Source organism: Dama dama, chromosome 3 (assembly GCF_033118175.1).
Source record: "Dama dama isolate Ldn47 chromosome 3, ASM3311817v1, whole genome shotgun sequence".
NCBI lineage: Eukaryota > Metazoa > Chordata > Mammalia > Artiodactyla > Cervidae > Dama > Dama dama.
Window position 1 is genome coordinate 52,826,583 of NC_083683.1, and position 27,791 is coordinate 52,854,373.

The 27,791-nt window shown below is 34.8% G+C and overlaps 1 protein-coding gene across 1 annotated transcript in view; it reads left to right on the top strand.

Moving 5' to 3' along the window:
* ADAMTS20 (ADAM metallopeptidase with thrombospondin type 1 motif 20) overlaps positions 1-27,791 on the top strand; it is a 188,793-nt gene that overhangs the window by 112,847 nt on the left and 48,155 nt on the right. Inside the window, 1 exon segment of the mRNA XM_061122944.1 lies at positions 25,715-25,882. Coding sequence (XP_060978927.1) covers positions 25,715-25,882 — 168 coding nt within the window.

Here is a 27,791-nt window from a genome sequence, read left to right on the forward strand (position 1 = left end):
TGTAAATATACATTTAAATTTTCTCCATATTGGAAACTTTGTGTTGTAACAATTTATAAGCATGATTAAAGAAAGAAAGGAAGCTTAACATGTATGTTAATGACTGCATTTTTGTGACTAGTCAATGTGAAATGATTGTATTTTAACCCTTGCTTATTAATGATGTGTTGTTGGCCTTGTGCTTTTCTTAATTCACATGTATGTTGTATTTTTATTCCTTGAACCAATACCTAAAATGTTTTAAGTCACTGAACCAATTCTGTATTGTAAAGAATGCCTCTTTTCTTTTGATGGTTTTTTAAATAACAAATTGTTAATTTTTCTTATTAAACATTTAATTGTTGAATAGTATATGTTTTCATAATTTTACTATGTATATAAGCTACTGCTATTTTTATATATTCCTATTAGAAACTAACATTGGTTTTTAAAAATAAGATTTATTGTTGAGCTATCAATTTTTAAATACTAGGAATTTTAATATTCATATATTATAAATAAATAAAAATTTATGGTGTAAGCAAACTTAGTAAATTAATAGATGTACTCATGCCCAGGATAGTCTTTAAAAGGTGAGTAAAATTTTTATTTTTCTTTTATAAAGTGAGGGGCACTACATGTAACATAAACTATTTTAGCAAATGCTCTTTAAATAAATTTATATTAATTTTTCTATATTTCCCCATAGGCCTCATTTAAGTGATTCATTTTCCTATAATGTTTTCATTCTGTACATAAAATCAGTTCATATTTGGTAAGAAAATGATGTGCATTCTATTGTTTTCTGGAGTTAATGATGATCCAACAGAAGTAAAGAGAATAATTTTTTCATTTAAGATTGTTTTTTCTTCTAAAATTAAGAAAATATTTTTTAAAAAGATGAAAGCTTGGTACTTGAACCCTCTTGATCCTAGTGCTTTTCCAAAAGCAATTCTTTTTAAAATAGTACCCTCCTGTAGTATTGTGTTAAAACATATATATGTATACGCGCACGCGCGTGTGTGTATGTGTATGTATGACTGAATTTCTAATAAGATACAATGGAATGTGACAAATAAAAACACTTTCAGAAATGCGCATGGGGTAGCAGCACACACCTAGTAAATTTGCAGTTTGTCAGTTTAACAGTTTTGTGTTACAAAAGAACATTGAGGGTCTGAGTGGAGGGGGTGGGCTCCCGCTCAAGGTGGAATGCACTCAGAAAGGAAGTTGTTACTGCCTCCATTGCTCCTAAGTCCAGCAGCAGCCAGGGGAACAAGGTAATGTGCGGGGAAATGGTTTCAAGAAGCTGTCAATTCTTTGTAAAGGGCAGTGTTCAGTAAAACCATAGTAATTGGTTATTTTCTTAAATTTGGAGAAGACACATATAAGTATAACAAAGGGCTGGAAATCTACTTCATTACCAGTTTATCATGGAAATCTACTGAAATAATGTTTCTATTTGTTATATTGCCGTACCATTCTATGGTACATTCAGTAAGTCCCCTAAATTCTGAGCATTCGCTACATTTTATAGGCATTGTGTTAGTCACTAGAAGTAAGTCGGGCACAATCTCTGTGTACAAGGAATTTGCAGTTTAGTGGTGAATGTACTAAATAAACAGATGATCAGAAGCAGAATGGGATGCCTATCTCTTTTCAGTAACAACCTTGTGATTTATGATATTGAAGACTCATAATATTAGAGGCTTAATATACTATAATTATTTAAGAATTTATAATAAATATTGTACTTGACAACATACTTATTCTTCCAACAAATCCTTCTAGAAAGCCTAAACTAGTATGATATATTCCATTACAACCTGGCAAGAGATGAGTGGTGTTGAAGTCTCTATGCTAGAATACTTTAGTTTTTGTGTAATTGCAACATCTTTTTCTCTTTTTTGTGTATGCATAGATTTCATGAATCACCAAAAGGGAGGATGTGGACTGATTTATAGTTTGCCAAAGCTGTGATGCTTTGAAAACAGTTTTGGAGGCACAAATGGGCCTTGCAGGTTTGACATGTGCAATCTAGGCAAAATTGAAGGAGACAATCTAATGATGATAATATGAAAAAGACATTTGTATGTGTGTTTGGTTGAGTGAAGTTAGAATGTAATTTGAAATAACTAAAAAGTTAACTTTATCATTATAGTTTATAGTTAACTAAAATTTTATATAGTTTATAGTTAACTATAGTTTGTAGTTACTAAAGTTAACTATATCATTAAATTATGATATATGTCTTTCTTAATATTAAAAAATAGACAATCATGTTTCTGTTGTAATTCTATTTTTCCAGGCATAGTGCTTCAGAATATTTAAGAATCTCTGGAAATAGATTTTTAGATGTTTTAGAAGAACATAGTCTCAGTATTCTATAATATCTATGTGCTATATAAGACTATATATATGGTATATAGGCATTATTAGCATATCTATTAGATACTCTGATTTTTTGTTATAATTTTGTATCAACTTTTAGTAGCTTGAGAATAAGATTTAATGCCTATATAATTAACAACAAAGTCAAACATTAATATTTTTAAAAGTCTATTTGACATTCCTAGACAATTTCTAATTTTTTAATTATATGTATATTTCTCAGTAAAATAGTTTGATCATATACCCTTATATATTATTATATATCTATACAGTACAAGCATAAACTAATATATAAATGTAATTTATAGAATAGATACAAATAATTTAAGAGGATAAGAAGAATATTTAATATATTTTTTATTTTATGGATAATATTTTTCTCTTTTTTCAATAGTGAGCTTTTGTTATAGTCATCTCATTTTTAAAAAGTGGTAGAATGTTTCATTATTTTCATTAGTTTAAAATCTTTGTTCAGCACAGGTAGTGGTTCAAAAGTCTGGTTTATTCCAATATGTGATTTCAATAGCTTCCATAGCTGAAAAAATTACTTTTGCAAAAGTGCGTATCTCCATGTAGCATTACCACTGAATGTTCCTGTTGTAAGGTAGTAATTCAGTTTAAATCCAATATTCTAGTTATTGAAAAAAATTATTTAAATTTTACAAATTTCTATTTTCCATTCTGTCATTCACTTCTTGAAAAGTATTATACTAAAAGTAGTTATATCTTTGTATTTTAACAAATAGTGTTAAAACTCAGTGAAACTTTGAATGATTTGGAAACAATTTAAACATATTAGAAAATTTTGCTCCAAAGTTTTAAAAATATACAATGGAGACTTTTTATGGTTGGTATATTTATGGTAACAAATCCCATAACACTAGAAATACTTCCAAGCATTTCAAAATGTTCTCTCCGTAGAAGGATTTTAAAGAAGCAGTTATTATTATTATTTTTGCTGCACCAGGTCTTAGCTGTGGCATGCAAACTCTTAATTGAGGCATGAGGGCTCTAGTTCCCTGACCAGGGATTGAACCCAGATCCTCTGCATTGGGATTTCACTCTTAACCACCAGACCACCAGGGAAGTCCCCCAGAAGCACTGTTTTCTCATCCAGTGTTAAATGTCTCCTTTAACTTAAAAGAGAGATTATGAGTCTATTTGTTTGACAGGTATCACATTTTTATCATTATCATAGAAAAAATTCGGCAAATTTTGGGTAAGCCTCTTTTTGCAATAGAGTTAGTAATTAATTCATCTTCATGAGCCCATTTGGTACTCTGAATACAATGTGTAAAACTCTGGAGAAGGGCATGGCAACCCACTCCAGTATTCTTGCCTGGAGAATCCCATGGACAGAGAAGCCTGACAGGCTAGAGTCCATAGAGTCACACAGAGCTGGACATGAGTGAAGTGATTTAGCACACTGGGCCTAAAACAGAAAAAAAGCAGCAGCAGTGTCATGACACTCATCTCATTAGAGTGTTACAGATGTATAAATGTGTAACTATAATCATTCATCTTTCTAAATGGGTGTGTGTGACATCTGGTGAGTACCCTGAAGGTGAGTTGCAAGTGATGATCTCCCTTCCAGGATACCTGATGTATTATATGCTTGACATATCAGGCTGACATATAACTCCATATAGTAAAGCTTATTTTCTTATTTTAGGTAAAAACAAATGTGAACAGAAATCATTAAAAATGTTTTGGACACTCCATTGAATCACATTGTCTCTGAGATACACTTAAAACTGAATGGTTCAGTAACATCTCTAAAATCTCATACACTACAGAGTAAAGACTGGAATTATGTAATTTGTTTTCATAGACGCTATCATCTGCTTCCTGGTTGTACTCCCCCACCCCTAAGATTGTACTTAAACACACCAATGTAACTAAATCCAGTAGGAAGTTACTCTATGATGTCCTATTGTGATATGACCTTTGTACTAAAACTGGTATCATGTGATATAATTATATATATCATATTATATTCATATATTTGTGATAGTTCAATGAAGGACTACAAAATTTTTGGTAGATCACATAACAAATTCTTCTATACTAGTTGTAACTGTGCTCTAAGGTGACCCTTTAAGACCACTCTGAGCTATTTTCAATCTTCTTGAACTTTTGACATTTTGCAGTTGTGACCCAGGAAAACTGAGACTTTGGAAGTAACTATTGAAGGGAATGGTGGCTTCTGAGCTGCCAAAAAAATCTCCCATCAATCCATTCAAGAAGAGTCCATCCTTAAGAGGCACTGGGCTAAAAAAGCTAGAGATGAATAAGAATGACATACTGTATTCAAGGGACTCACAGTTCAGGGAGAAATAAATACACAAATAACTGCAACAAGGCAGAAGTAAATGTCATGGAAAGTCAGAAAATATTATGTATCCAGTTGGAGAAACGTAAGACTTTCTGAAGAAGGCGTGAGCCCTGATAGAGAAAGAGGATTTAAATGGGAAAAGAGGTACCAGATTGGAGACCGCTCTGAGCAAAGCCAGAGGCCAAAGAAGTAGTTTCATTTGATTGGTGTCAGTTGGTTTGTGAGAGAAAAGGGGCAGGAATAAAGTTAGAAATATGAGTTGGGCTGCAACAAGGAGGACCAATGAGTATTATACTTGAGAGTTTTAAAAGTCGAAAATTCTGTAAGTTTTTTTATATGTCATTGAATTTTTTGGAGTAGGATCACAATGGTGTTTTAGGAAGATTTATAATAGTCATTTCTCATCATGAAAACGTTCAGAACATGAGAGACTAGAGCAATCCAGGACAGGACTCTTCTAAAAATTTAAGGTGATGATTTAGGGACCATTCAGTTATTATCACATATTTACAGATGACTCAGAGCACTCAAACTGTAAGTGGAGTAGATGAAGCCGGTAGAGGAGAGATTCATGGAACTACTGGACTTCACAAATGGGAGGAAAAGATGTATAAGAGAAAACCTTGCCAAGTACTTTATTGTCAAGATAATAAAGCTGAGAAAAGTCATGGTTGGTAATTATCAGATCAATTAAGTTTGGGTTTGGAGAGAGTAAACATTTGGGGCAATGAGTCAAGGACTTGAGTATTAGGATTACAAACTGCAGATTGAAGAGCCCATTTGATGCTGTATAGCTTGGTATTAGTTTCATGTAAGAGAATATAATCTTGACTTCACCAAGAGAAATATAATTTTTCATTTACCAAAAAAGCTTTCAAGCAATACTATTATTCTTAAACCTACTGAATCTTTAAATATTAAGTCTCTCCTACATCTTGAGATTAAGAGTTATGGTAGCACCGCCAAGGTTTGGGTTGAAATTGCTATTGTTTAGCAGAGTAACTTTTGAAAAGTTTCTTAACATTTTTAAGATTTTGTTTCTTAAAGTATAAAATAGTGCCTATCTAAAGAGGACATTTTTTAGTATTAAAAGGAACAATAGGTAAAGTGGTTGACATAGGGCTCATTACTTAAAGATTTCATATATTTTGATTTGTATTATCACTGATCTACTAAGAAGTACTGGATATGTGTTAGTGATGCAGCACTATATGTGGAGGGTAAAAGTACAAATGTATCATGAGATAGAAGATAGTACATATTACAGCTGGTTAAGAAAAGACTAAATTGACACAAATTATACATTTAATTATGACTATCATAATTTTGAGACAAATGTTTTTTTTAATGTGTAATTTATCAACAGCAGGAAATATAACTCTAACCTAGTTCCAATTCAGTTCAGTTCAGTCACTCAGTCGTGTCAGACTCTAATGTGACCCCACGGACTGCAGCACACCAGGCCTCCCTGTCCATCACAAACTCCCGGAGTTAACTCAAACTCATGTCCATTGAGTTGCTGATGCCATCCAACCATCTCATCCTCTGTTGTCCCCTTCTCCTCCTGCCTTCAATCTTTCCCAGCCAAAGGGTCTTTTCCAGTGAGTCAGTACTTCCCATCAGGTGGCCAAAGTATTGGAGTTCCAGCTTCAGCATCAGTCCTTCCAATGAACACTCAGGACTGATTTCCCTTAGGATGGACTGGTTGGATCTCCTTGCAGGCCAATGGATTCTCAAGTGTCTTCTCCAGCACCACAGTTCAAAAGCATCAATTCTTTGGTGCTCAGCTTTCTTTATGGTCCAACTCTCACATCCATACATGACTACTGGAAAAGCCCTAACCTTGACTAGATGGACCTTTGTTGGCAGAGTAATGTCTCTGCTTTTTAATATGCTGTCTAGGTTGGTCATAACTTTTCTTCCAAGGAGTAAGTGTCTTAATTTCAGGGCTGCACTCACCATCTGCAGTGATTTTGGAGCCCCCAAAAATAAAGTCTGCCACTGTTTCCACTGTTTCCCCATCTATTGCCATGAAGTGATGGGAGCAGATGCCATGATCTTAGTTTCCTGAATGTTGAGTTTTAAGCCAACTTTTTCACTCTCCTCTTTCACTTTCATCAAGAGGCTCTTTAGTTCCTCTTCACTTTCTGTCACAAGGGTAGTGTCATCTGCATATCTGAGGTTATTGATATTTCTCCCGGCAATCTTGACTCCAGCTTGTGCTTCATCCAGCCCAGTGTTTCTCATGATGTACTCTGCACATAAGTTAAATAAGCAGGGTGACAATATACAACCTTGACGTACTCTTTTCTCTACTTGGAACCAGTCTGTTGTTCCATGTCCAGTTCTAACTGTTGCTTCCTGACCTGCATACAGATTTCTCAAGAGGCAGGTAAGGTGGTCTGGTATTTCCATCTCTTGAAGAATTTTCCACAGTTTGTTGTGATCCACACAGTCAAAGGCTTTGGCATAGTCAATAAAGCAGAAATAGATGTTTTTCTGGAACTCTCTTGCTTTTTTGATAATCCAACAGATGTTGGCAATTTGATTTCTGGTTCCTCTGCCTTTTCTGAAACCAGCTTAAACCCCTGGAAGTTCATGGTTCACGTACTGTTGAAGCCTGGCTTGGAGAATTTTGAGCATTACTTTGCTAGCGTGTGAGATGAATGCAATTGTTCAGTAGTTTGAGCATTCTTTGGCATTGCCTTTCTTTGGGATTGAAATGAAAACTGACCTTTTCCAGATCAGTTTTCAACCTAGTTCCAAAATCTAAATAAAAACATAATTGGAAATACTGTGACAAGTAATCAGATTTCTGGGGAATTTGGTCCAGTTATTAAAATTGCCAGAAAAAGGCTCATGCACTGTAGAATCATTTTTGTTTATAGGCTGTAATTTTTTTCAGGGTATAAACATATTCAGGCTTCCCTTGTGGCTCAGTGGTAAACCATCCACCTGCAATCTAGGAGACACAGATTTGATCCCTGGGTTGAGAAGATTCCCGTGGAGAAGGAAATGGCAATCCACTCTGGTATTCTTGCCTAGCAAATCCCATGGACAGAGGAGCCAGGTGGGCTACAGTCCAAAGGGTCTCAGAAGAGTTAAACCCAACTTAGCAACTAAACACAACAATATAAGGATTCACAAAAGTTTCTTTCTTATTGTAGATTTTACCCATCATAAACAAACTGAAATATAATAATATTCGACAGGTAGAACCAAAAATCATTTTCTGTGATTAAAGATTATTCACTATGTTTGGGATATCATTAAATATAGTGTGAGAATTAAAATGTGCAAATTATACTGTATAAATGGTGATGGGTGCTCTGTGAGAATATAGTCTTTATAGGAGAATGAAAGAATAAAAGGAAATTTTTACTGCCACACTAATAAAAAATATCCATATTCTACCGCCAAAGTTTGCACCCTTCTATCTAAGGGAAACTTTTTTACTGTTTATTCTTAGGCCTTTGGAGCATTTTCACATCTCGGAATAGGGAAGATAACCAGGCTTGGCTACTCCCACATCAGTGTCCAAGCTCCAAAGAACAATAGGAGTTCATATGGGCTCGTGTTTCCAAGTCAGCATTTTGCTGCAAGATCTTAATTTTAGATGCAACCAGAAGATTCCATTCTTCTCATCTCTGCTGACCCACAGGGTACCCCATAGAATCAGGACAACAACATCAAAAATCTTGAAGAAAGAGATCTAAATTAAATGAAGCTTTCCTTTCTGTATAATTTTTGTAGAACTAAAGTTCATCCAGCTCTACCTCATTCAGATAACATAAACTGCATATTTAAATAATCTTTGTGTGTATTTGCTCATACATTTTTTCTATATAGCATTTATTCAGTAAACATTTATAGATATGGTTTCTGACCTTATTAAGTTTAGAATTCTCATTTATTCTTTTTTTCAGCACCTTTAATGTGTATGCATACTTTGATAGAAAGTCTAGTTATTTTTGTTGATGCATAATTTAAACATGAAAATCATCCTAATATTTAAATTTCTATTGTGCTAAGAAGGATATGGTATTTATTTAGATACATTAAATAGGCCATTTAAGATTATGGTTATGTTGAGAAGAGCTCTGGAGTTATTTTTTATATTTTATGAAATTAAATATTTTCTTCAAGTTAAGAATCCTCCTGCAATGAGAGAGACCTGGGTTCGATCCCTGGGTTGGGAAGATTCCCCTGGAGAAGGGAAAGGCTACCTACTCCAGTATTCTGGTCTGGAGAATTCCATGGACTAGATAGTCCATGGGGCCGCAAAGAGTCAGATACGACTGAATGTCTTTCACTTTCACTTTCAAGTTTTTTTTTTAATTTAAACTTTTTACCTTTTCCAAGTAATTTTTTTGACAGGGTCACTATCAAACCATGAGGATTTCTTTATAGTTACTTTTAAAGTCAAAATATGTAGAAACCTTGTAAATAAAACTCACTTCCTTATCTATAGGGAAAATGTTTCCATATAGAGTGCTTAGGAAATTTCTAGAAAATGTATTAAAGGAGAAATTAGTTGGAATGTTTTTATTTTATGTCTGTTGTAATAAAAAGCAGATTATTTTTTAAAAACTATTTTATCAGAAATTAAAATTTAAAAGTCTGGGAATAAATTCAGGATTTCATTTGATACACATGTCATAGTAAATGAGGCAATATAAAACTATAAAATCTATTTGAAATTCTTAAGAATTAAAGGATGGCATGTTCTCCAACCAAAGGATGTCTTATAATTCACATGTACCAAATTTGCATTTTCTCATTTTAGTAAATAATACAATTTTAAAAATAAACCCCTAAGTATATGTATCTAAAGAGTTAGATTATTGCAATATTTGAAATATTTTAAAAATACTGTTTTCTTACATTTTTTTGGCATTATGTCTTTAAAATTGGAAAAGACTTGCAATTTCCTCTTTCCTATCCTACTACACAAAGCATACATTACTAAGTTCCTCATCTGAATTATACACAGTTTCTATATTGATGAACATTTCTAAAGGTTGGAGACTATACATAACACAACATAACCCACTTCTTTCTAGGAAAATTATGTGATTTCTGTTCTGTATTTTGAGCTGAAATTGATATATATGAAATATCCATCTGTAACTCTCATTCTGCACCCTGAAGTAAGAATACATCAAATTCCTCCTCCACAGGACAAATATTTGAAGGCAGCTATTTTTCTGTTTTCCTCATTAAATATATCTATTTTGTTCAGCTCTTCAATCATCACAATCGCAAAATCTGACATCTAGAATTTCATTCATTGGCAAAAATGGTCTAACTGTTAAGAATATAGCTAGAAAGAATATTGCTGCCTTTGATATGAACACTGTGCCCAATATAATCAATATTGCATCAAAATTCAGTTCCTAGTAGTCACCTAGTCCTTTTTTATACTAGTCTTAACATCAGTATAAGCCTAATATGTATAGTATATGATAGGGTTATGAATCAGTTTATTTATCCATAGCAGTAGATATTTTTAAGCACAAGTATAGAACGTCTATTTTTCTGTAATATTTTGGGTTCACATATCTTTTTAAATTCTTATATCTGAATTTTATTTTTTGATTTTTTTCCAGTGACAGGATTCATTTTATTTATTTTTAAAATTTTATTATTGGAGTATAATTGCTTTGCAATGTTGTGTAAGTTTTTCTGTACAGCATTGTGAATCAGCTATAAGTATACATGCATCTCCTCCCTCTTGAGCCTCCTCCGCCTCATGCCGTTCCTCTAGATCATCGCAGAGCTGTCTGAGCTCCTTGTGTTATATGAAACTTTGCATTATCTGTCTGTGTTACACATGGCAGTGTGTATCTGTCAATGTTACTCTCCCAATGTATCCCTCTCCTTCTCCCTCCCTTTGTATCCACATGTCCTTTCTCCACATCTGCATCTCTATTCCTGTCCTGCAAATACGTTCATCTGTACTTCTTTTCTCGACTCCACATGTATGCGTTAATATCTGATACTTGTTTTTCTCTTTCTGACATACTTCATTCTGTGTGATGGACTCTAGGTCCATCCACATCACTACCAATGATCCCAATTCATTTCTTTTTATGACTGAGTAATATTCCATTGTATATATGTACCACAACTTCTTTATCAATTCATCTATTGATGAGCATTTAGGTTGCTTCCACATCCTGGCTTTTGTAAATAGTGCTGCAATGAACATTGGGGTACATGTGTCTCTTTCAATTATGGTTTTCTCAGCTTATGAACCCAGTAGTGCAATTAGTGGGTCATCTAGTAGTACTATTTGTAGTTTTTTAAGGAACATCTATACTGTTCTCCATGGTGGCTGTGCCAATTTACATCCCCACCAATAGTGTAGGAGAGTTCTCTGCTCCATACCCTCTCCAGCATTTATGGTTTGTAGATTTTTTGATGATGGCCATTCTGACTGGGTGAGGTGATACCTCTTTGTAATTTTGATTTGCATTTTTCTAATAATGAGTGATGTTGAACATCTTTTCATGTTGGCCATCTGTATGTCTTCTTTGGAGAAATGTCTATTTAGGTCTTCCACCTATTTTTTGCTTGGGTTGTTTTTATTTTTGATATTGAGTTGCATGAACTGCTTGTATATTTTGGAGAATAATCCTTCGTCAGTTAAATAAATCCTTCTAATTTTATGTCAAAAGTAAATTGGGAAGCATGCTTTTCATGCTTTCATAAAGTAATGAATAGTGTTCTCCATGCAGACTCAGTAGTTATGGCATGGTGGTTTAGTTGCTCCATGGCACATGGATCTTAGTTCCCTGACCAGGGATCAAACCCATGTCCCCTGCATTGTAAAGCAGATTCTTAACCACTGGACCACCAGGGAAGTACCCCAAATGAGTTTTGATTCAGTCAATAGTTAGTTTTTCTCATGTCACTGTGAAGTCAAGTAGTGTACTTTGAAGCACTGCTCCTTTCTTGAATAACTCTTTGATTTTCCTAGAGTTAATAATTGCTTCCTTTAAAAATTTGCTTAGTTTTTTTTTTAACGTTCCAATTATTATTTTTTCTCTCAAGCTTGAACAGTTATATAAAAGTTCTATGAATTTTTTTTCCTAAATGCTCAGATAGTTTCTCTTTCCTAAACTCCTCCCAGAGCCACCCACCCCCAAACCCTGATCGTCTCCCTCTGATCTGGTTAGGATGAACTGAGCTTGCTGATCATTCTCTCATCCTGTGAGGTCTTCTCACTCAATTTCTATTTGATGACTTTTTCTTGCGTCTCATATACTTTCTTTTACTTACTCTTTTATATGGAAACACTTTTCCCTGTATCTTCTTGAAAGATGACAAATGGAAGATTCATGTTCCCTTTTGTTCAAATCTGAAAATGTTTTTAGTCAGTCCTCATATTTCCTTGATAACTTGGCCAGTTATAGAATTCTAGCAGAAAAATAATTTCCCTCAGAATTTTAAGTCATTACCTGATTCTTTAGCCTTTTGAGAAATCTGGTGATTCTGAATCCTTGTTGTAAGTGCCTTTGACTCCGTGCCTGTGCCACTGAAACTTTTGGTATCCTTGTCCTTGTTTTTCTGATATTGTGTGAAGTGGCTCAGGGTGTGTGTGTTTAAAATTCAGTTTGTTCGGCATTCTATGTGCTGAGCTTAATCACGCAGTCATGTCTGACTCTCTGCGACCCCATGGACTGTATCTCACCAGGCTCCTCTGTCTGTGGAATTTCTCCAGGCAAGAATACTGGAGTGGGTTGCCATTCCTTTCTCTGGGGACCTTCCCCACCCAGGGATTGAACCCAGGTCTCCCGCATTGCAGGTGGATTCTTTATCATCTGAGCCACCAGGGAAATCCATGGGCATTCTATAGTCCTTTTCATTACGGAGATTTGTGCTGAGAAAATCAATTTTATTATTTCTTTGAGAATATCTACGCAACTATTTTCTTTGTTTTTCTTTTCTTCAACTCTTTCTCATTGAATATTAGAGTTTTTGAATTGATCCTCTAGTTCTTTAGTTTTTATTATCTTATTTTCTATCTCTATCATTTGGTTTTACTTAATTGGAAACTTTGTCAATGTCTAAGCCATCTCTTGAATTATTAATGTTATGATATGCTTAATTTTTCAAAATCTTTTCTTGCCTTCTCATTGTTTGGGGTCATACTAGTCTATTCTTTTGTCCATATAACATCTAGTCTACCTCTTGTTAATAACTGTTTTTTGAAGGGAGAGTCTTTCTTAATTGTCTCTTCATCCTTTGGACCCTTTTTTTTAGGGTAAGAGTGGGAGTGGTTTTCTGGTTTTCCTAAGGAAGTTGTTTTTTTTTTCCCCTAAAGTTGATAATCCTCTGCAGCTCATTCTTACTTAAGAGTTAGGCAATAGAGAATTGATATAAAACTGCATTTGGAGAGAGTTTAGTGGCTGGTGATTTTCCCTCTAAGTCAGTACTTTAGATCTTTTCTCTTGGAGACTCCTGCTTCTCAAAGAAGGACCCTGGAGTGCCTTGCCTGTGAGCAAGAGTACTATGCGCCGAGAGACCAAGGGTCAAAAATTCAATGTGCAGAATTCCCTTATTCGTCCTCCAGCATCCTCAGCTATGGGGCTCCCATGTTTAACTTCTCAGTAGAATAAACCCCTAATCTACCCTCATAGCTCAGTTGGTAAAGAACCCACCTGCAATGTAGGAGACCCTGGTTTGAATCATGGGTCAGAAGATCTGCTGGTGAAGGGATAGGCTACCCACTCCAGTACTCTTGGGCTTCCTTTGTGGCTTAGCTGGTAAAGAATCCACCTGCAGTGTGGGAGACCTGGTTTGACCCCTGAGTTGGGAAGATCCCCTGGAGAAGGGAAAGGTTACCCACTTTAGTATTTTGGCCTGGAGAATACCATGGACTGTATAGTCCATGAGGTTGCAGAGTCAGACAGGATTGAGCGATTTTCACTCCCTACCTAAAGAGGAGTGGAGGAGTTGTAGCTTTTCTTGTTACATCCAGGTACTGAGCCACTCACTGGTCCTGCTGGTACAAGGATGTCTCGCTTCACATTGGTCTTCTTTTCTCTTCTTGCATCTTCCAAATCTAGTTTATTTACTTTGATATTGTGGGTTGAAAAAGAAAATCGATCAGGGAGGGGAAATGAATACATATGGTCGCTCCACCATTTTTAACTGAAATTGATTATGGTTTTTTGACCATATGTCTATTCTCTTTCTATTGTCCTTTCTCTTCTTTGAGGTATGTCTGATGTGTTTTTTAGTATCTTGGTAAACAGAATTATTTTACAGGAAAAATAAGATAGGGTCTTACTGAAATTCACTTGAAGTGATACCCTCCTTCTCTCACCTATGAATGAGTTGTAAAATATAAGAGCATTAAACAATGCACCTGTTCCATTCAAGTGTTTAATAGAGAAACCTACACCATAGATTGTATTTTCATGACCTAGTTTATATTTCCTGAGGATCTGGGAAAGGAAGAAAAAAGACAGGGGAAAAGAGGTTTAATATGACTTTAGAGTATTGTGTCAAGCACTGTTTTAGATTCATTCATCCATTATCACCTTTAACCTCACAACCACCCTGAGGTATAGGTGCTGTTATTGCCGCTTTATGCTGAGAAAACTGAGGACCAGCAAGGTTAAGCATCTAGCCCAAGGCTGTTCAACAGCTGACAGTTGAGGTTCAAGTGTAGGTCTGTGATTCTAATCTCATGTCTTTTTTATTATCCATTTTCCACACCACAATAGTAAAAACTATAAAACCCAACTTTAAATTTTAACATAAATAATTTACTTTTATCTGATTAAGATAATTTTAAAATTAGCTTAACATCACTCAGAATTAATCCCTATAACACTCTCTCACAAGTTTTATTGCATATCACAAATAGACATAAATAGGTGTTGTGGGTATTCTTCCTTTAATTTCAGCTTTGACGTTTCCCTTATCAAAGCCTTCACAGAGCTCATTTTTTATGTCTCATGGGAGAGTTCTTGGTACATATTCCTTTTCAGACCCTTATACCCCTACTGGAAAGCAAACTTCTTGGCTTGACTTCTGTTAATTCCCACAGCTAGTGCAAAACATTTGAAGAAACTTGAAATGGTAAATCCTGCTATTTTGTTAGCACTTGATTTTAAGAATTTTGTAAATGTTACCATAGTAAGTAATGCCTTGAAAGTCAATATATTTTTAAAGGTATCAGTTAGTGTTTTTCTGATATTTTTCTGATCTCCTTAACTTTTTATGGTCCACCCACACTGAATAGTTTTCTGCTTTGTTCCATTCAGGAAATCAGATGCTCATGGTTCTGAATGTAAGCTCACAGGGGATAAAATAGGAGTGGGTTTGCATCATGGAATGTGCCATACCATCTAACAAAAGTAATGTCCCAGTTGTTGTCATTTGTATAAAAACATCGAGAAAAAGTAAATGCACAATAATGGCCCATAACAAATTGTTAAAAATAGACAAGATTTATATTATTCTCATATTGACAATAACATTTTTTTTTCTTCCCTCAATTCAGTCAGTGTAGTCACTCAGTAGTGTCTGACTATTTGCGACCCCAAGGACTGCACCATGCCAGGCCTCCCTGTCCATCACCAACTCCCAGAGTTTAGTCAAACTCATGTCCATTGACTCAGTGATGCCATCCAACCATCTTATCCTCTGTTGCCCCCTTCTCTTCCTGCCTTCAATCTTTCCCAGCATCAGGGTCTTTTCCAGTGAGTCAGTTCTTCACACCAGGTGGCCAAAGTATTGGAGTTTCAGTTTCAGCATCAGTCCTTCCAATGAATATTCAGGACTGATTTCCTTCAGGATTGACAGGTTGGAACTCCTTGCAGTCCAATGGACTCTCAAGAATCTTCTCCAACAGCACAGTTCAAAAACATCAATTCTTCGGTGCTCAGCTTTCTTTATAGTCCAATTCTCACATCCATACATGACTCTTGGAAAAACCAGATGAGCCTCTGTTGGCAAAGTAATGTCTCTGCTTTTTAATATACTGTCTAGATTGGTCATAACTTTTCTTTCAAAGAGTAAGTGTCTTTTAATTTCATGGCTGCAATCACCATCTGCAGTGATTTTGGAGTCCAAAAAAATAAAGTCTCTGCCACTGTTTCCACTGTTCCCCATCTATTTGCCATGAAGTAATTGGACCAGATGCCATGATCTTAGTTTTCTGAATGTTGAGTTTTAAGCCAACTTTTTCACTCTCCTCTTTCACTTTCATCTAGAGGTTCTTTAGTTCTTTGCTTTCTGCCATAAGGGTGGTGTCATCTGCATATCTGAGGTTATTGGTATTTCTCCCGGCAATCTTGATTCCAGCTTGTGCTCCATCCAGCCCAGTGTTTCTCTTGTATTCTGCATGTAAGTTAAATAAGCAGGGTGACAATATACAGCCTTGACACACTCCTTTTCTGATTTGGAATAAGTCTGTTGTTCCATGTCCAGTTCTAACTGCTGCTTTCTGATCTGCATACAGATTTCTTATGAGGCAAGTCCAGTGGTCTGGTATTCCCATCTCTTGAAGAATTTTCCACAATTTGTTGTGATCCACACAGTCAAAGGCTTTGACATAGTCAATAAAGCAGAAACAGATGTCTTTCTGGAACTCTCTTACTTTTTCGATGATCCAACAGATTTTAGCAATTCGATCTCTGCCTTTTCTAAATACAGCTTGAACATGTGGTAGTTCACAGTTCACGTACTGTTGAAGCCTGGCTTGGAGAATTTTGAGCATTACTTTACCAGCGTGAGATGAGTGCAGTTGTGCTGTAGTTTGAGCATTCTTTGGTGTTGCCTTTCTTAGGGATTGGAATGAAAACTGACATTTTTCAGTCCTGTGGCCATATAATTGTAAGGATTTGTGTTACTCAGAGTCAATAAGATCTCTGAACAGGAACTCTTTAGATGAGTTCCACTTGCTAAGCAGATTTTATAGAGGAGTCTGAAGTGTGCATTACTCCTTTGTAATACACACAAACCATACTATTAGGAAGTTAAAACAATAAACTATAAACTTTAAATTAATAGCAGTTTTTCTTGATAACTTTTTGCTAGTGCTTATGTTTTGAATTAGAATTACATTTACTGTTGCTTCTAGTGCAATAAACCTGAGTTCAGTAACTTATGTTTCTGGGTTTGTAATGATTGTTTGTCAAGTCTTACTATTGAAGAAGATGAATCCAATTTTGAATATTTTAGTTATCATTTACTGGGATGATTTTTCATTCTGATTTTCTAATATTTGTGTGTGGAAAATAATGTATGATAAGTGAAAATTTCTGTATAAAGTACTTGCCTGAGTTAACACAATTTTGCTTTGGGTTTTACATTTAAAAATGAAAATAATCACAAAACTTTTCCGTATATAGTAAATTATCTTTAAACATTACTTACGATTGAATTAGCCAAATGAATTATGCATGAGATAATCATGTTGCATTGATTAGCTTTGAACTGTAAATGTATTTTGTGTGTGTACATAAATATATACATATATACTCAAAAATAAAATTTTAGAACATGAAATAGAAATGTAAGTGTTCTAATTTTATGATGATATAAATGTAGTGAAAATTTATTGGATATGTTTCTTATTAAGCATATGTTTCTTTGTCCTTTAAGTTGAAACTCAAACATCTTTGCAAATAAACCTGACCTGAAATATTTTAGATGTCTGAATTTGCAAATTTTAAATATAATCAGATGCAGTACAACTGAATGAAATATTTCAGTAGTACATGTTTTGGAAACCAAATGCTGTCTTAGGTTGTTAAAGCTACATAGTCAAAGGGTGTCTGTAACAGGTTAAAAAGGAAATTTTCAGACTCCATTAAACTTTAAAACTCTAAGTATAATCTTTCAGGAAATACTGTGAATGGGGTCCCTGTTGATAGATTTAGTATCTTACTCCTTACTGCACATATGCATTGAATTAAAGGAACAGTAGCAGTACTATTTTATAGAGTTGACACTACATTTAATATGTATATTTTGACTTTTTTGTGTGTGTGCTTCTGTTTAAACACAGAGATGCTCTACTATACTTTGGCTGTTTCTTGCTATGTTAATGTTTTACTTCTCTAATAATTTAGGCGCTCAATTTTAAATAGTATTCTACCATTGTAGGGAATGCTCTTAATTACAAAGTAGTTGTACAAGATTCACATCTAACATTTTTCTGTGCATGCATGAGTGCTAAGTTGCTTCAGTTATGTCCCATTCTGTGTAACACTATGGACTGTGGCCCCTCAGGCTCCTCTGTCCACGGGATTCTCCAGGCAGGAATGGTGAAGTGCACTGCCATGCCCTCCTCCAGGGGATCTTCCTGCCACAGGGATCAAATCCATGTCTCTTGTGTCTCCTGCATTGGCAGCAGAGTTTTTTTTGTTGTTGTTGTTTTTTTTTTCACTAGTGCCACCTGGAAACCCCTCAGTTTTTCTGTAGTGGGGCTTTTCTCTTAGATAGATAGCTATCATTGGCTTCCTGAAATTTCAAAAACCACGCTGCTCCTGGGTTTAGGTTTGGCCTGTTTTTGTTGTTGTTGTTTGTTTGTTTAGCTTCTTTATTCTTAAAAATCAGAAAGAAAAAATGAAACATATATAGTGTTTTATTCAGCAGGATATCTAATTTCTGGTCTGTTTGACCTGAAGCTCTATTATTTCCCTTTGTAATATGTCATTTCATAGACAAATCTTTTGTTTCATAAATGTTACAAAGACATTTAACATGATCACCAAAATGTCATTCTAAAAAGTTCTCTAGAAAAATAATGATCAAAAATATCCCATGAAAAAAATTTTAAATTTAGCTCTGCTACAGAAGTATATGATAGTTTAATTTTAAAAAGTACAAAACAAAGATAAATAATAATATTCTTACAGTGAGAAATCCATTGATACTTTTGGAGTTGCCACAAGGACTAAGAAAAACACAACTAATCCTCTCAAATTGTTTCAAGAAATGCACTTCAAATACCTGATTATGTTTTTAGCTACTACGATATGTTTGTGTTTAAATCTACATCACTCCTTTTTATTCCTTGTAAATTGATGCTTTTCATTCAGTTGCACTTGCCTTGATGGAAAGTATTTTGGGTTTGTAGTAAGAAGGTGTATTGAATGATTGCATTTCTGTGAGTTTAGCTCTCCTAAAACAGACTCTGTGTGAACCCCTTTGTTACCTGGTAGCAGATTTTTCTCGGTTGCCTGAAGAAATTAGCTAATATCTGCCACACCATAAGCAATCAGGTAGACATGACATCCAGTCATCTGGCTGTGAGCTTTTACTTTGTCAACTAACAACGGTGAACCTTGCTGTATATGACACAAAGAGATGATGCAATATCTAGAAATAAAGTAAAAAATTGTTTCTTCATCAGATTGCCTAATGACTTAAGAATTAGTTTTGAAAAGCAATCAGAAAAGTCCAAAAATTTTGAAAAGCAAAGATAAATTGATTAATAGGGCTTCCCTTGCAACTCAGATGGTAAAGAATCTGCCTGCAATGTGGGAGACCTACATTCGATTCCTGGATTGGGGAGATCCCCCAGAGAAGGGAGAGGCTACCTACTCTAGTATTCTTGCCTGGAGAATGCCATAGACAGAGGAGCCTGGCGAGCTACGGTCCATGTGGTCGCAAAGAGTCAGACACGACTAAGTGACTAACACTTTCACTTTCAACTTATTTATATTCAATTTTATATTTTCTTGTTAATCATTTTTTGTATAACATCATTACAAAACTAAAGTCAAGGTATTTCTGACAGCTGAAAAACCAAATGCCATAACTTAAACCATCCCTGAAATGGTTTGTGAAAAAGTACAATATTGAATAAAATGTTTATACAATAGTACTGTCAAATTTTGATAATAGTTCAATATTTTCCTTATCAGCAATTGAAGAAGAGCATTAAGGAAGCTGTACTTTTATTGTTACAAGATACTTCTAGTTATGATGAATTGACCATGAATGACTAACTCTGCTCACTTTAAAAATGGGGTCATCACCAAATTTACTGACTGAAGTCCATTTAGAAAACTGGAAATTATTTAGGCTATATATCAAATTAATTTAGAAATTTTAAATTGAAAACCAAGAATCTATATGAATTGCTGTTTTTCTCTAAAATCTGTACTTTCACTGATTGGTTGCTTATCTTGATAGTCATTAAAAATATTTAATGTAGAACTTGCAGTTGATGTTAGAGCTCTTTTCTAATATTAGGTATTTATACTGATAATTTTTAATAATAATAATAATTTTAAAATTTTAAAATTTTAAAAATAATAATTTTCAAATACGAAGAATCAAATATTAGTTTTAATACTTATCCTTAGAGTTATTTAGCAAAAGTTTATATAAGGAACATAGAAACAAAAATATATTCCTTCGTTCATAGAGAACACTATGCAGGAGCAATGAAATAAACATTTCTAGGCAAATTTCTAGTCTAGATACTTTTCTAAATGTATTTATAAATTGTATGTTAGTCACTCCATCTTCTCCGACTCTTTGCAACCCCATGGCCTGTAGTCCGCCAGGCTCCTTCTAGTCAAACTTAATTAAAATAATTAATAATTAACTCTTACACTTAACTTTGACTTTGCTTGTTATTCAGTAGGCCAAACTTTATGTTCTTTTTTTTTTAATCTACTTAGTTAAAGTTGAGGGTGACCATAGCTATGTAAAATAAGCATTAAATTTAAAACGTATCATCTAAATCAGCTCATGTACTACCAGTGAAATAGCTATTATTTTAGAAGAACTAAGGTTCATGGTACACAGGAATTAACTTCTTCCTTTGAGAAGAAGAATAGTTCATAACACATTTAATTAGAAACAAGTGATTCTGGGTTCTTTCTATTTTTCATGATTTCCTACAGTAGGTCTGTTCCCAGGAGAATTTATAGTCTAGCAGGTAAATGAGATATGGAACAGGTAATTGAGTATTGAGGTATAAAAGCTGTGTAACAGCCACACCTAATCTAGTCTGGGCTCTGATATCAGGAAAGGAGAGAAGGAATGTGATTTAAAATTTAGCACTGAAAAATTTATAGGGAGGCAGTGGAAGAAAGGTGTTAGGATTGAAGGAAATGACATGTACAAAGGTCCTGATCTGGGGATGAGCAAAGCATTTTCCAGGAAATGATATTCTTTATGTCATCTTCCCATTCTCTTTTACATTATGAGAGACAGTTTCAAGGTTGTCCTTCATGTGATCAACATTATATTTTGCAGGATTCTTTATTAATTTTAATTTACTTTTGCATTTTGCTGTAGCTTTATAAATTCTTTAGAGTTTTCTGAGTTTGGCCATTTCTCTTGTGTAAAAAATCCCTTTCTCCTCACCTTTGTGTCATGTCATGACATGTGTTCAGTTGTGTTCGACTCTCTGTGACCCCATGGGCTGGATGTAGCCTGCCAGGCTCCTCTGTCTGTGGAAGTTTGCAGGCAAGAATAATGGAGTGGGTTGCCATTTCCTCCTCCATTCCTTACCTTTACCCAGACTTTTATATGAAATAGTTATTCTTTTACTAATATTACATATGAAAAATAGAGGTTGAATGAGATTTAAAAAATTACCTAAAGTCACCCAGTTTGTGGTCAATAAAAGGCAATTTACACATGGCTAATGTACAGTGTAATAGTTACTTTTCAGGGCTATTTTTTTTTTTTTTTCTAATTAGGATACAAACTAATTAACCCAGTATCAGTCTGTTTCCCACTACTTTCAGAGATGATAGAGACCTAGATCACCATTAAAATTTACAAAAGTCTAATGTGTGTGCACACACACACACACACACAGACCCCATGGTTTTCCATTTCCTAGAACTGGAGCTAGATGAACTTCATTTCCTTACTTTTTGTCTTGCACTGTAAGTTTGTAGAATTAATCAAAAAGTTTCTCACAATTGTCTATTTATTTTTCTATAGTATCCTTATATGTAAACAAACAGAGCAATAATCCACATTTATAATATTGGAAGGAATCTTATTCTGTAATTATATACAACTTCACTTGAAAGACTAGACTTGTTCCAAAGTTAATCATGTGAGAATGGGCTCATTAATTCCAAATGTCCATTTTGGGATTGAATGTGCCATCCAGCCTGCACAATTCTGGATATTCCATTGCATTTTTAGGGCTTGCAAATTCTACATTTGTTTCAAATGTTCTGTTTTCATTAAATAGGCACGTGTCTTCACCTAACTTATAAGAATAGTCAATTCAGGTTACTTGTATTTAATGTCACCACTTCCTGTAACTACTCCTCTACAGTATTTACAGAAAAATCTCAGAAGGAGATTGTCTGTCAAAGGTGTAGAGATGATTTTTACAGAAAAAATTCTGAGAAGCATGCTGGAAATGAATTATACAGTGTTAATATATCTTCAAGGAGATAAAATTGTATCAGGGACATAAAATAGAGAAAAGCAATGAAAAGAATTACTGGATCCCAGAGAAAAGAACGGCCAAGTTGAGTCTTTCTACCAAATAAGCTATTTTTTTAGAATCTTTACAACTCAGAATGTATTGTGGTTTGACAGAAGGAAAGTAATATTTCACTACTTATTTACAGTATGACTACCTCATTCCAACTAAAACATGACTCTTTGCATAACATATTCTCTTACTTAAATCCCCACATGAAATTCATCAGACATGACAAAATAATATACGTATTCCTTTTCAGATCCTGGGGAAAGAGTTCTTTAAAAGTGTTATTGAAGCATAATTTACTTAGCAATTCTTTGATTTTATATTTTTTGTCTATCTTTCCTAGAAGACCTTGAGTTTAATACCAATGAATATATTTCATGGAAATATAAGCTGCTTTAATAAATCATTTTAGAGTTTAATAAAAACAAATTAGAACTGCTTGCACCCAGGATCAACATCAATTAATCAGCTGATATTTATCGTACCTACCAGTTGTGGGTCACCTGGGTGATCTAAAAGGTCCTTGACCTGTAGAACTTTGGGTAGATAAAGGATGTGACAACAATAGAAAATGATGAAGTGCTAAAAGAAGAGTGAGACAGAAGAATTCAAGGAAGTGAATGATATGTGTCCATGGAGTTGACTTTAAGCTTTAAAGATAAATACTATTTAGGAACACCAGGGCAAGTGAGTAGTCCAGGTAAAAGGAAATAATATCAATCAGGCATTGTTGTGAGTGATGTCACCTTAAAGGGAAGGTAATCATATTATGCCCACTTAGAGCAAAGGTTGTATGTTGAAAAGAAACAGAATATGAGGTTGGATGTTGACTGACATTTGGTGGATCAAGAGTGTAAGTTTGGTTTACTATTAAAGACAATAATGATGCATTGTCAGTTCTTGAGCAAAGAAAAAAAGCAGTATGCTTAAAATTATGTTTAACAATAGTCTTGGTTACAGATTAGAATAACAAAGAAGAAAAAGAATCAAAGGAAACTTTGAGTTAGAGGAGGAGAAGCCAGTCTTCACTTTAATAGTGGACTATAGTGTCACAGCTTATGTTCCATACAAAAGTGTTGCTTACAGAGGAAATGCATTGTTCATTCTAAAGTAGTATCTTTGGCTGAATGTCTCCTCTTGTGTTACATAGTTTCATAAGTGAATTGGTCATTCTTAAAAGAAATATCAACAATTTACTGCATGTTTACTGTGAGATTCTTGGATTCCTGGCAATGATAAAAGAACTATGAGAATGCTGAAAAACAGAGACACAAGGGCAATGTCTAGATAAGACACATCAAACAAATATATAAGACCATCCACCTTTGCCCATCAACAAACCTACATCTTCAAGACTGAGTTTAAATATCATATCTTCCTGAGTGCTTACCAAATATCCCATAAAGAAATGGCTAATTTTCATGATTGTCTTAATTTAATCATAAATTTTATTGTATTATTTTAAAGGTTTTTTACTGTCTTGTATTTTTATTCTGATCTTTACTGGGTAATATTATTTAAGATGTACTCTGGCATTATTCATTTAATAGGTGATATGTGTCGTCTGGATTATAAGCGCTTTGAGGATAAATCAAAGGCAAGAGTTGTTTAATGAGTCTATATTTATATGCTACTTTTGGTATATGATAGAAACTCAATAATATTCATAGAAAGAATAAAATAATAAATGTTTTCCCATCTTCCATAAGTATTGCTGCATTCATATCATGACTATTCACAAATGATTTCTTTTTAAAAGGGACATTCAGGGAGAGTCATGAATGCTCTTTTGTTCAAAAGGTCACAATTGAAAAGTTAGAAAACATAATATGAACCTGAGAAGAAAAACTTTCTTTGTGTGTCTGTGTGTGTGTGTGTTTTAAAATGCAGCTTTTTAAATAGGAGTATAGTTGATTTACAATGCTGTGTTTGTTTCAGGTGTAAAGCACAGTGATTCAGTTATACATACATGTATATCTATTATTTTTCAGATTCTTTTCCCTTATAGGTTAATACAGAATTTTGAGTATAGTTCTCGGTACTATACAGTAGGTCCTTGCTGGTAAAAGCAATCTTCTATGTGTGAACATGTATGTATACTCCCTGATAATATATGCCTGGTATTCAACAGTATGTGATTTTTAAAAGTTTAGTATACTTTATACTAAAAGTTTAGCATACTTTATACTGAAGTATAAAATATGTTATATTCTTTGAAAAAATAAACACTGAAGTCAAGAAGCAGGCAGGGAAGTGACTAAGATAAACAGCCAGGAGAAGTACATCATAAAGAAAGGTAGATATGAAAGAGAAGATCAATAGCAAGAATGAATGAACACAATACAATTTATGAAGATCCATTAGCAATTCACACAGAATTAAGAATGTTTTAAGTCACACATAAGGGTGTAGGTGTTAATGGAAAGAGAACATCTCAGACATGGTAATAAGTCTTAATAATCAAGGCAACAAGTTCAATTAATTGCCTATTCAAATGGGAAATAGCATTGCAAATTTAATACAGGTAAATTATCCTCAAACTGTTCATTTTTTAATTTAAAATATTTAGGCAACTTATAGTCTATATTAGATATTCAGTTTTTGAACTCACACATAAAATGCATAATATATTATCCAATGTTCTCAGAACTCAGTATATGTTTCTAAATGAAACCATATGTGACCAGCTATCCCAGAAGAATGACAGGAGTTATCTGGAATCCATGTCTTCTTAGCTTAACTCTTCCCTGGTGCATATATCATGCTGAAAATTATCAACATCCTGAGAGTTGGAGGGTTTGTGTTGGAATGATACCATTGCCAGATTGATTAAAAGAAAAAAAATCAACGGAATCATGCTTAAAAAAAATAAATTTGGAGGATTTTCCTGGTGGTCTAGTGGTTAAGAATCTGCCTTCTAATGCAGTAGATGCAGGTTCAAGCCCTGGTCGTGGAGCTAAGACCCACACGCTATGAAACAACTGACCCCTCTTGCCATAACTGGAGAGTCGTGTGCTGTAACTAGAGTCTGTGCACTGCAATGAAACATCCCACGTGCCACAGTTGAGACCCAATGCTGCCAAATAAATTAATGCATTGAAAAAAAAATTTCTGCTTTCTCATATTTTCCTACATTGAGAGCTTTTTTTTAAACATTCAAAACATAGTTTGCACTGTGGCAAGACATATAGGGTTAAAAATAGAGTAGGACATGACTGTACAAAATTGAAAGCAAGTTTTTTATTGGAATATGTGTGGTAATGGTAGGTAGTTGCAGATAGTCTTTAACCTTAAAAGATCTAAAGCATTTATGTGCCAGGAGAGTGCTTGGTGTATGGTAGATAATCAATACTTTTTATAAAATAAATGATTACCTTATGATACCAACATCAAATTATGGTCTAGGGCAGACTGGAAAATTTTAAATTCTCTCCTTGGAAATATCAAAGTATAATTTGATGAAAATATCAAAGCAATTATGTTTTGATTGTTTCATTTCCTGCTTCTTATAGATAAATCAGTCAAGGTAAAATGAATCAAGTGCATTCATATTTATCTTCCAGTGCTCAGCTTCCTGTGGTAAAGGTTTAAAATACCGTGAGGTACTTTGCATTGACCAATTCCATGGGAAATTAGAAGAAAAATATTGCAGTCATCTACGGAAACCTCGAACACATAAAGCTTGTAGATCTGTCCGATGCCCTTCATGGAAAGCCAACAGATGGAAGGAGGTATGTAAGGTGTTTTATGGTTATATATGTATTTTTGCATTTAAAAAGAAAATCTTAATTCATTCTGCATGCTTTCAATAACCTTGAAACTTTTATGCCACTAAATGTGTTTTATTCTATTACACATTTTTTTTTTGCACTATGCTCTGAATTGATACTACACAGTGTTAACACATTTGCTAAGTTCATAGTTTAATAAAAAAATTAGTCTTGATTATTTTGGGGGCTATAAACTTTACAAGAAATTCTGTTACTGAATACTAGGGAGGCTACCAATGATTATAACATTATTCCAGGTGGTCTAACAGTAAAATACATATGTTGAGGTATTTAGTAACTGCCTTGTTACCACACTAAAGTCTTGGATTTGAGCTGAGGTAGCAACTTGGAAAAGGAACTGGTAAGTTCCAGATGGATCGTAATTGGAGATGGTTTGAGAGTTAGGGACATGACGGAACCAGGGAGCCTGGCTGGTCTAAGGCCAGAGTGGACACACTTGGGAAGACTCAGCTAAATCAAAGCTTATACTGAGATGAGAACAGGGCTAAGAATGTCAGGTTATAGAAGAAGGCTGATGGATAACTGCTTTGGCACACTCAGAGAGGTAAACTCCAAATCTAAACTTGGAAAGGCATATATTTGAATGTGGTTGTTCAGCAAAGATCAACATGGGTAATAGTAAAGAGGAGAAAAACATAAATAAGGCCAGAAATGTTAACCAGAATAATTTCCTGAGGCTTGATTTCAGTGGGGCTATGCTTTCAGCAAAGCTACCTGGCTGCTTGCTGCTGTATCTCAGGGTATGTATCCATCTCTTTAAAGAGTTAGTCCTGCCATGGGAAAAAGAAACCCATCTTCTGTTGATGGAACTTCCTTGTCTCTGTCTGATGTAGGAGCTACATTAGGAAGATAGGGGCTCAGACAGGAGCTGGAAGTAGGGTTCCCCTGGGCCCCTAAATTTTATCCTTCACTCCTTGAGATTGGAGCTTCCCAGGTGGTACTGCTGGAAAAGAATCCACCTGTCAATGCAGAAGACTCAAGAGACATGGGTTCGATCCCTGAGCTGGGAAGATTGCCCTGGAGGCGGGCATGGCAACCCACTCCAGTATTCTTGCCTGGAAAATCCACGGATGGAGGAGTCTGGTGGGCTACAGTCCATGGGGTCGCAAAGACTCGGACATGACTGAAGTGACTGAGCATGAACACCCAGTAAATGAAATTATTTTTCATGCTTTAGCAAAGACCATGATTTAAAAGATTTCACATCAATCTGTTCTATTTAGTGAATGCCACTACTACCCGCTAAGTTGTTCAAGAAACACTGGGTCTATCCTGTTTCCCTTGACCCCAGATTTAGTTACTCCCCAGCTCCTCTCCATTCTTCCATCAGAGTCACTCTTGAGTTCCATGGCAATCACCCCAGTCTAGTTCATCATCATCTGTTTCCAGGTGATCTCTTAACATATATTTTTGCCATTATTTACTTACATATAGTGTGAGCTCTGGAAGAAGTCTTAATCCTTCTATGCCTTAAAGTCTTCGTTAGTGCGTGCTCAGTTGTGTCTGACTCTTTGCAACCCCAGGGACTGTAGCCCTCCAGGCTCCTCTGTCCTTGGGTGTTTTCAGGCAAAAATACTGGCCTGGGCTGCCGTTTCCTCCTCCTGGGGATCTTCCCAATCCAAGGATTGAACCTGTGTCTCCTGCACTGGCAGGCAGGTTCTTTACCACTAATCTAACCATGCCTATTTCTTCAGCATTATCACAGACCTCGAAATCTTAGATACAATGGATATCTTGTTCACTAAGTGCCCAGCTTAGTATGGAGCTACCTACTTCTTAGTTTGAATTCTATATTTCAGTTGCAAAAAAAAAAAAAAAAAAAGGAACTGCCATCTCTTAATTTATACAT